The 11,061-nt window shown below is 37.9% G+C and overlaps 1 protein-coding gene across 3 annotated transcripts in view; it reads left to right on the top strand.

The window, feature by feature from the left end:
* Positions 1-572: 572 nt before the first annotated feature.
* LOC109021132 (calcium-transporting ATPase 9, plasma membrane-type-like) overlaps positions 573-11,061 on the top strand; it is a 92,766-nt gene continuing 82,277 nt past the window's right edge. For 2 of the 3 annotated variants that reach the window (XM_035683341.1, XM_035683339.1), the window contains exons 1-4: positions 573-674; positions 1,020-1,330; positions 10,318-10,434; positions 10,521-10,560. In XM_035683341.1, coding sequence (XP_035539234.1) covers positions 1,118-1,330; positions 10,318-10,434; positions 10,521-10,560 — 370 coding nt within the window. In that variant the 5' untranslated portion in view covers positions 573-674; positions 1,020-1,117. The other variant, XM_035683340.1, reaches the window with a different exon arrangement.

Here is an 11,061-nt window from a genome sequence, read left to right as displayed (position 1 = left end):
AATAATAAAAAATAATAGAGGAATAATAAGCCTATTTTACTTTTTTTTTGGATGGCTCGCTTCCTGCTAGGAGCTATCGTTAGTGTTAGGATTTGTATTTTTTTTTGTTTTTTTTATATGTATTTTTTAATATTTAAAAAAAAATAAAAAATTATAATATTATTAAAAAATATATTCTTAATCATTAAATAAAAAAATATTAAAAACAAATAAAAAGGAAGAGCGAGAACTACTAACGATAGCCCAACGAGAAAGTATATCATTTTTCTTTTATCTTTATAAAACCGCTCCAATGATGTTCGGAAATGATTGATGTGTTATTTAAATTCGAAAATAAATTGAAATGAATTGTAAATAATAATAAAATTAATTATGAATAGTAATAAAATTTATAAGTTAAAGTTATTGAATAATAATAAATAATAATAAAATAAATTGAGATAAATTAAGTTAAATTATAAAGACAAACGAGGCCTCGCGCCTGTAACGTCCAAATAAGTACCTTTCTGATTCCCCACTCTGAAAAGATGGAAGGAAAAAATAAAGAAAAAGAAGAAAGACGTGCGCGCGGAAGTTTCTTCGAAATTTCCTTGATGCGACTGTTGTTGGCATGTCGAATCTCGCACAGAGTTGACCAAAGTTTCATTATTCTGAAGTTCGTCGTTCTTCCTAAGGTTCGTGCTCTCTGTTTTGCTTGATGCTTCTATTGCGGTATTTAATTTCTTATCAATTCCCCGATTCACGCTATCCACTACAAAAAAATTAAAAATCATAGATTCATATATATATATATATATATGTATATATATATTCTCTATTTTTATTAACAAGAAATGAAGCCGTTTTTGTCTCAAACACCAAATGGTGACGGAATCCTCTGCCTTTCTGTCATTTTTGCTCTGATTCGTGGTTTTCTTTGCTTCTGCTGCTTTCATTCTGTCATTTTTGCTCTGATTCGTGGTTTTCTTTGCTTCTGCTGCTTTCTAATTCCGAAAAACTCTTTTTTTCATTTTTGGTAGTATGGCCCGAAACAGCCTTAATAGATTTCTGTGCTGAGGGTTGTGTCATCTCTCTTGCGGAAGTATTTCCCCATACTGGAGTTGTTGAGGTGATTTCAATGGCCTCGAGTGGCTCCAACTCTTTCATCAATAGCCTGCTGCCACCACTCTCCACCGCCTCGGTACACCAAGACCACCACCACCATGACGAGGAGGCGGGCCCTCCCTCCAGCAAGACCTTTGACGATGATGAGATTAAGATCCCACCGTATGATCCCTTCAACATTGTCCACACCAAGAATGCGCCCCTCGAGACGCTCAAGCGATGGAGGGTAATCCATAACTCAATTTAATTAGAAAAAATCTTATCACCTCACATTACATTTGACACTACAAATCCATTTATACATAAATACATCATATCTACACACTTGTACACTAGTGGCTATGCAATTGAATCAGTCTATGAGATGTGCGCCATATGAATGGGCATTGTCACCATTGTCTATTAATATGCATAGGGGCTGAAAGACCAAATTTATCGTGTTTATCAATGAATAGTATGTCCAATTGTTTGCGGTTAAATTTCCATCTATTTATTGTCTGTCGGATGTATGCTTACCTAAAATGTGCATGTGTTCATGTTTTCTTTGTGTTCTTGTGCATGCAAAGTGTCTTTTGGTGTTATATTGAGATTGCATTGTTAGAGTATATGAATATGTGCCCTCGAAAGGTTTGTCAACAAATTCATACATATATATATATGTATATACATCAATTTGCAACACCAACTTGGTTTGAAGTTTATTAAGGTGATATTCTTATATTTTTAGTATTATATAAATATTGCAAGCAAGGTGAGTAAGGATCATATAGTTTGACATACATTTCATCATCTAATGGTTCAACTCATACAGACATATGTATGTAATGTTATATCCTAGCATGCCGTGTGTGTGCATTATGCTTAACTACCTTTAGAAATGGTTTTGCTCAAATCTAATTTACCCTACAATATGCATAATATTTTCCTATCTGGAATTAATACTGCAGCTTAACCTCTGCAGTGCCTACTGCTAATGGCTTATTGCATGTTACTTGTAGAAAATGCCACCATATAGTTATTTACAAAGTCTTAGGAGTCAGGATGTTCTAATGCTTTATGCCATAAAGAAGAAAAAAGCTAGATATGTGTGAGCTGGACATGAGTCAAAGAGGAGGTCAGCTATAGAGTTATGGTAACTCATTTTGTTTTAATGCACATTTGGATGAAATTGCAATACATCGGCCATATTTGGATTAATTTGTTTTTGAGTAATTCTTTAGATTCTTAAACCTTCAATTGCAACTTTTAAACACCAAAGCAAATTTTCACCCCTCAAAATGGTTCCATCTAATCATTTGCCTCGATTTCCATGATAAAATAACTTTAACAAAACCACTTTTATAAATACCATTGAAAATACATTTTAAAAACCTTGTAAATTTTAGAGAAGCGCTGATGGAAGCAAGCTCGTATTCCTTTGTTTCGGGTGAGAAGAACAGAGTCTAGGAGAAGGTTGCCTCGTCTTCTCTGGTGGAAGTGGGACGGAAGGGTTCATTTGTGGAGGTTTTGATGAAGCCGCCGCCGAGATTAGAGGTTAGTAGGGAGGCGAGTGGGGGGGCTGGTGGGAATTTGGTGAAGTCGTCTCTGAAATGAAAGTTTATGTGTAGAACATTAGGTTCTTGAAATCAAAACACTAAAACTAAGCGTGTGATTCGTGTATCAAGGGTTTAGACTTCCTAACCCTAATCGGCTATAAGTCTCTTTTATCTACTCATGACTTTCTTGCTTGTTCTTTACTCTTCTCATGGTTCTCATTAACACATAAGCACATGTCGAGAGAAGACCTAAGGCCGACTAGTATCAATCCTTCTTATCCTTGTGTGAAACCCTAGTGGCCGAGTGTGTGTGTGTGTGACAAGTGTGGTTTCACTTAAACAAACCCTAATGGCCAAAAAGTGTATGGCACTCAAGCTTGTGCTTCCTCAAATGGTGGCTAAGTATGAAACCCTAGTTGTGGCCAAACACTCCTTAAACATCCAAGGGATTCCTTCTTACTTATTTAGCCATCAAAGACTTGGTTTTGAAGAAAAACCCTAGAGGTAAACTATACTCAAATCTTGATTTTGAGCATGGTTCATGTCAATGGACAGCTTTGCTGTCCATATTTGTTTCCATGATTTACTCTTTTGTACAATTAGCATAATATTTGACAGATTGTATAGGGATAGAATTAGCTTATACTTATTCCTTTCCATGTATAGAACTCTTTGTACAGTTTATATAATAAACCAAAATCACAAGGCCAATTGATTTGGCCATTCATACAGTATTTTGCCTCATTTTGACATGGTATCAAGAGCCGCTTGAATTTTTTTCTTCTCGGTTTCGTCTTTCGGTGTGTTCTAGGATGTTCTCGCCCGTGTGAATTTTTTTTTCCTATTCTCGATTTCGTGTGTCAGCATCTTCTGGGTTGTTCTTGATGAACCAAACATGAAAGCTTCCTTTTTTTTTTCTGGGTTGGTGTTATCGGCACCTTCTATTCCTGGTTTGAGTATTTTCGGCAGCCTCTATTTAGGTCTCAACAACAGCATCCTTCTGGTGGGCATCTCGGCACTTCTGTGCCTTCATACTTTCGACAGCCTCTGTTCAGGTCTTAGCATCATTCTAACAATTTTATTTGTCTTGGTAATTTCAGCATTTTTCTGTGGTACTTTTGGCAATTTTATTTGTCTTGGTGGTAATTTCGACACTTCTCTGTGTGTCTCCTCTCGGTTTCTCTTTCTGACTAGTGTGACTCATTGAATTTTTTTTGTTGATTTGCTTTGTGTTAGAGTTTATTTATTTGTGATGGACTCAGCACTTGTGTGTGTCAAGTTTAAGGGCACAAATTACTCTACTTGGGCATTTTAGTTTGAACTTTTCCTCAAGGAAAAATATCTTTGGGGTCATATTGATGGCACAGATGTCACCCAAACATCCAATACTAACAAATCCATGGATTTCGGGGCTTCTCCTTCATGGGCTGTACTTGATGCTCGGATTATGTCTTGGTTGCTTGGTTCGGTGGAGCCACATATTGTTACCAACTTGTGGGCTCATCGCTCCGCTCAATCCATGTGGAATTACTTGAAGAAAGTTTATCATCAAGCTAATGATGCTCGTTGCTCTTAGTTAGAACATGCGATTGCCATGTTTCAACATGGTAGTCTTTCTATTCAAGACTACTACTTGGCATTTCTGACTCTTTGGCATGAGTATACTGATTTGGTTACAACAAATGTTCCTGTTGCCGCTCTTTCGACTATTTAGACTCTTCATGAGACTAGCCGGCGTGATCAGTTTCTTATGAAAGTATGCCTGAAATATAAATCTGTTCGCTCCTCTCTACTGAACAGATCTCCTGTTCCTTTTCTTGATATTTGTTTTGGTAAGTTACTTTGTGAAGAACAATATCTTAGTACTCAAGCTATTCTGGAGCAATCTCATGGCAGTATAGGGACGACAACTGTGGCTTATGTTGCCCAAGGACGAGGATCACCTATGAATTCTAAAAACTTGTTTTTGCTATAAGGAATATGGGCATATTGCTGCCCATTGTCCTAAGAAATATTGCTCTTATTGCAAGAAGGGTCACATTATAAAAGAATGTCGTATCTGCCCCCCACAATCGTCAGGCTCAAGCATTTCAGACTTCTGTTATTGCCCCTCCCGCAACGACTTCTGCAGCACATGGCTCTTCTTCAGGTGCTTTCTCTGTTCCTACACCTCCTGTAGCAAATTATTGCACAACAGAGATGGTGCAATAGATGCTAATTTCGGCATTATCAGCAATGAGGTTCCAAGGTAAAAATTCTACTAAACTTTGGTATGTAGACTCAGGGGCCTCTAATCACATGACAAATTTTCCTACCTTTGTGTCATGTTCGTGATCAATCTGCCATTCAGACTGCCAATGGAAGTTCTTTGCCAATAGCTGTTGTTGGAGATGCCTCTTCTAAATTTACTGATGTGTTTCTAGCTCCTCAACTTTCCACAAATCTTATTTCTGTTGGTCAATTAGTTGATAAAAATTGTGCTGTTAATTTTTCTAGTAATGATTGTGCTGTGTAGGACTAGGTAACGGGGGAGCCGATCACGAAGGGACCTAAAGTGGGGCTCTTGTTTCTACTATTTTTACTTGTTCCAGCACTTTCTCCAGTTTCTTCTATTAAGTCTTTTTCTTGTAATAATGTTCCAGGTTTGAGTATGGTGTGGTATCGTCATTTAGGCCATCCCAATACTCATATCTTATCTCATGTATTGCACTCTGGTTTTCTTGGTAATAAAGAACGTTCTTCTTTATCTCTTGAGTGTGATTCTTGCAAACTTGGTAAAAGCAAAACTCTTCACTTTCCTTTGCATGCTAGTAGAGGTTCTCACTGCTTTGATCTTATCCATAGTGATGTTTGGGGACCTTCCCCGGTTAGTTCACATGAAAAATTTAAATATTATGTGACTTTCATTGATGATCATAGCAGATTTACCTGGGTTTATTTTATTCGCTCTAAATCTGAGGTTTTTTGTACTTTCACTAAGTTTTTCGTGTATGTTGACAATCAATTTTCTGTGACTATTAAGACATCATGCATAGATTCTGGTGGTGAATATTTGTCTACTGAGTTTTAGGCCTTCTTGGTTTCTAAATGTATTATTCATTAACGTTCATGTTCTGCTACTCCCCAACAGAATGGAGTAGCCGAACAAAACAATCGTCATCTTCTTGTTGTGGTACGTACTCTCTTGTTAGAATCCTCTGTTCCATCCATATTTTGGGTTGAGACTCTAAAAACTGCTACTCACTTGATTAATTGTTTACCTTCCCAATTCTTACACATGGGGTCTCCCTATGTCCGCTTGTTTGCTAAGTAACCTAGTTACGATAATCTCCGTATCTTTGGTTGTGTATGTTTTGCTCATTTACTTCCTTATGAGCGACATTAATTGTCTGCTCAATCTGTTAGATGTGCATTCTTGAAATATAATGTGTGTCAAAAGGAATTTGTTTGCTATGATCCTATATTATATTGTACATGCATTTCTAGGAATGTTATTTTCTTTGAAAATCAACATTTCTTTCATGCGTCCTCTGTGCTCTCTTCTTCTACCGTGATCCTCCTCTCCTTTGAATAGCATTTCTCAGATCTTCATCAAGTCAACTTTGGCTTTAAACTAGGTATTGTGTATACGAGACGCTCTCGCCCACAATCTCTTCTGGTGGCTCACTCGATATTTGATCTTACCATGCTCCAGAATCAGTCAGTTGCAGCACCTCCAGATCCTTTGGTACATCGCTCTCCTCGAGTGTCTGTACCTTCTGATAGTTATGGGTTTTCTTTTGGCCATTCTATTTCAGCTCTTACTACTGCATTGTCCAATTTTGATATTCCCACATGCTACTCACATGCTGTCAAGCATGACTGTTGGCGACAGGCTATGCAGGAAGAAATTGCCGCTCTAGAGGCCAATCACACTTGGGACATTGAGCCTTGTCCTTCCATCATAGTTCCCCTGGGTTGCAAATGGGTTTATTCAGTCAAGGTTCGATCTGATGGAAGTTTGGATTGTTATAAAGCCCGGCTTGTTGCACTTGGGAATAATCAGGAATATGGTGTCAATTATGAAGAGACCTTTGCTCGTGGCTAAGATGACCACTATTCGTACGATTCTAGCTCTTGCTGTTTCCAATGATTGGCCACTACATCAGATAGATGTCAAGAATATTTTTTTTCATGGAGATCTTAAAGAGTGTATTTATATGAAGCCACCCTCGAGATTGTTTCTCTCTCCGATCTCATATGTGTGTAAACTTCGTCACTTTCTTTATGGTCTCAAACAAGTTCCAAGGGTCTGGTTTAATAAATTTCGCACCACTTTACTACAATTTTCATTCAAGCTGAGCAAGTAGGACACTTCATTGTTTCTTCGGAAATCAGACATGGGTATTGTTGTTCTTTAGGTTTATGTTGATGATATTGTGATCACTGGTTCTGATTTTGCTTTACTCGTCCAGCTCAAGACTCATCTCTTCTTTTCATATGAAATATCTTGAGTCTCTCACATATTTTCTTGGTCTTGAGGTCATCGTAGTCCTTCTGGTATTTCACTCAATCAACATAAGTATGCTAGTGACTTGGTGTCTACCGCTGGACTACAGGAGGCTACTTCTGTCGATGCTCCTATGGAATTAAATGTCAAGCTTCGCAAAGAGGAGGGTGACCTACTTGCTGATCCCAGTTTATACCGGAAGTTGGTAGGTTGCTTTGTCTATCTCACCATTACTAGACTGGACATTTCTTTTGTTGTACAACAAGTCAGCCAATTTCTTTAGATTCCTCGTCATTTTCATTTGGCTGCTGTTCATAGGATCATACGCTATGTTCAGGGCACTTCTGCCCGTGGCTTATTCTTTCTTGTAGGCAATTCTCCTCGTCTTGCTGCTTATAGCAATGCTGATTGTGCTGGTTGTGCTGATACACGTCGTTCCATTACTGGTTGGTACGTGTTCTTAGGTGATGCATTGGTCTCCTGGAAGAGTAAGAAGCAAGACAGAGTTTCTAAGTCATCTACAGAATTTGAGTATCAGACAATGTCTATTGCTTGTTCCGAAATTGTTTGGCTTCGAGGTTTGCTTGTTGAGTTAGACTTCTTTGAGACTGATCCTACACCTTTACACGCTGATAATACAAGTGCTATTCAAATCACGGCCAATCTTGTCTATCATGAGCGTACAAAGCATATTTGTGATACCCCATATGATATGGATAAGGGTAGATGGTGTATGGGATCCCACATTGCTTAGGAAGGAGAAGTTCTTGCTCTTTATAAGGTTCTAATGGGGCTCCAATTGTATCATTGACTAGTCCTTTTGGAGTATAGGCCATGAGGTTTGGGCTTTCCATTGGGGGGTTACAAATGGTATCAGAGCCTATCCCAACCAGAAACGTGGGACTTGAGCCGTGCCATCTACAATTGACAGGCCCGATGAGGATGTCGGGAATTTAAGGGGGGTAGATTGTGATACCCATATGATATAGATAAGGGTAGGTGGTGTATGAGATTCCACATTGCTTGGGAAGGTGAAGTTCTTGTTCTATATAAGGTTCTAATGGGGCTTCAATTGTATCATTGACTAGTCCTTTCGGAGTATAGGCCATGTGGTTTGGGCCTTACATTGGGGCGTTACAATATTGAAGTCGACTGTCATTCTAACCGTAAAGCCTTTGAAGCTCGTGTTATCACTCTTCCACATATTTCTATTGAACTACAAATTGTTGATATCTTCACCAAGGCTCTCACTTACCATCGACATTGCTTCCTAAGTAGCAAATTGATGCTTGTTGATCAACCTGCATCAATTTGAGGGGGGCTGTCAATGGACAGCTTTGCTGTCCTTTGCTGTCCATATTTGTTTCCTTATTTATTTCCTTGTTTACTCTTCTGTACAATTAGCATAATATTTGAGAGATTGTATATGGATAGAATTAGCATATACTTATTCCTTTCCATGTATAGAACTCTTTGTACAGTTTATATAATAAACCGAAATCAAAAGGCCAATTGATTTGGCCATTCATACAATATTTTGCCTTATTTTGACAGTTCATCCCTTCATGGCCGAACCTATAACTCAACCATTTCCATGATGCTTAACAATATCACAACACCACCTTTAGTTCCTACAGCCTGAAACCTCCAACAACTTCTTTTGGCATTTGTGTGTGTGTAGGAGTGTATGAGAAAAAGGAGACTATGGTTTGAACTTTTTACTGTGCCAATATTCACCAAAAATATGCTTGATATAGGGTTGCACAAAAATGGTGTTTGGATGGAGAGAAAAATTAGGGAACTACCCTTTAGTGTTTGGGCGAGACGGAGAGGAGAGGAATGAGAGAAAAAATGCTGAAAAATGAACTTTTCCCTTCCTCTTTCCTTTTGTATAGGGCGCAGCCATTAATGGCCTTATTTATAGCTGCTCCTCTCTCTCTCTCTCTCTCTCATTATTACTCTGCCGGAAAATCTGAAAAGTTTATTGATCCCTTTCATGCATGGGCGGCAAGTGGCATCCTTTTATTGCCCTAGCCAAACCCCTTCTTGTTCCTTCCATCATTGCTTCTCTTGGAAACCTAAGGGACTCTTATGCATGAAGGACAAGTGGCTCCTCCTGCCATCATGCTATGGCCAAAACCCTAAGTTCTTTACATGATTAGATTCTTCTTGAAACCCTAAAATCACATGCATGCTTGCCAAGTGTCTTGGCTGAAAATCACCCTCCCTTCTCTTCATCATTGGAATCTTCTAGAAGCCTGAAACCATATTGCATGAGGGACAAGTGGCATGTATCTCTGGGAGAAACCGAAATCCTATGTGACTTCCCTCATGATTGCTCTTTTTGGAAACTTAAAAGTCCAAGTGCATGAGTGCCAAATGGCACTTCCTTCTTCATGGCCAAAAATGGCCTTCTTCCATTATGGCTTCTTCTAGAAACCCTAATGTCTTTTGCATGTTTGGTAAAACTAGAACCCTCATTTCCCCATGTGCCTAATGATTGTCTCTTGGAAACCCAAAGGTTTCCCTCTTGCTTGGCACCAAGTGGCGCCTCCATCATGTTCTAGAAACCCTAATCGGCTTTCTCAAGCCCTTTTTCCTCTTGGTGACCGAAAATCATTGGGCCTAGGGCCTTCCCTTGGCCCTTGGGCGTCTTCTCACTAACCTTCTAAGGACAAGATCCATGTGACTAGTGGTCTATCTTGAGATTTTGCGCTTACTACATGAAGACATGAGTAGATCATGAACTTTGCCACTCCCAAAATTTCTCTGTTTTACTTTGACATCTATCTTTTTCTTTTCTTATTTGTTTTTTAGTTTCGACAAACGTTTGAGTTTTTGCTCGTTTTCAGTGTCTGCTTTACCCATTCATAGTTGACATATAATTATGTTTTAGGCTACACTTGGATAGTGAAGTGATCTCAGATGATCTGTAAATAGTAGTGAAAAAGTAATGATAAAATATTGAATAGTAGTAAAAAGTAGTGAAAAAGAGGTGAAAAAGTAATGATAAAATATTGAATAGTAGTGGATTACCCAAACACAACCTTAGTCTATATCTCCTTGCACACTATACCAAATTTACAGTTTGTTACATGCTCTTCGTTTGTTAAAGTCTATGTTGAGGTGATAAAAAGAAGTACCATCTTTTGCTTGGAATCTGACTTAAAGAACTTTTATTCTTTACAGAAAGCAACTTTGGTACTAAATGCTTCCCGTAGATTTCGGTACACTTTGGACTTAGTAAAGGAAGAAGATAAAGAGCAAAGAAGAAAGATGATTAGAGCCCATGCACAAGTCATAAGAGTAATGTTTTTAATGCTAACAAATTTTTCTGTTTGGTGTTTGAGATTGTTTTCTTGTTTCTAATTAATGATTACTTCTTGTATTAGGCAGCACTACTTTTCAGACTGGCTGGAGAAAGGGAAATTGGTATATCACTCTCTGAATATTCTTCTGACCCCCTTCCCGTTTGGAATAGATACTACATATCATTCATATAATAGCTTGAAGAATGAAAAATTCTGTAAACCAAGAGCCTAAGCAACCTTTATTGATAAACTTCAACAATGATGTTTTTAGAACTCATTGAAAGAATTTAATTATTAATCTTTGTTATTAATCTAAAAACATCATACTAAACACAAACCTCCATTGTTATTCATGTACTAACTAAAGTCATTGTCTATTTTTAGGGTTCCAACTGTATATTTTGCGGCTTATAGACTCTTTCTCGATGGTATCTAGGTAGTTGAAGCATAAAAACAAAAAGGGTCAAATACCAGTAAAGAGATACATCATACAGTAAAAAGAGTTGCGAACATAATAGATTTTTGAAAAATATCAGTAAAATATTTTACACATAATAAAACATTTCAATGGTGGCGAACAAGGATACCAACTTCATTGCGGTGGCCAAAAGTAAATTCGCAT

Source organism: Juglans regia, chromosome 12, assembly GCF_001411555.2.
Source record: "Juglans regia cultivar Chandler chromosome 12, Walnut 2.0, whole genome shotgun sequence".
NCBI lineage: Eukaryota > Viridiplantae > Streptophyta > Magnoliopsida > Fagales > Juglandaceae > Juglans > Juglans regia.
Note: the sequence above shows the minus strand (reverse complement) of the source record. Positions and strands in the feature narration are given on the sequence as shown.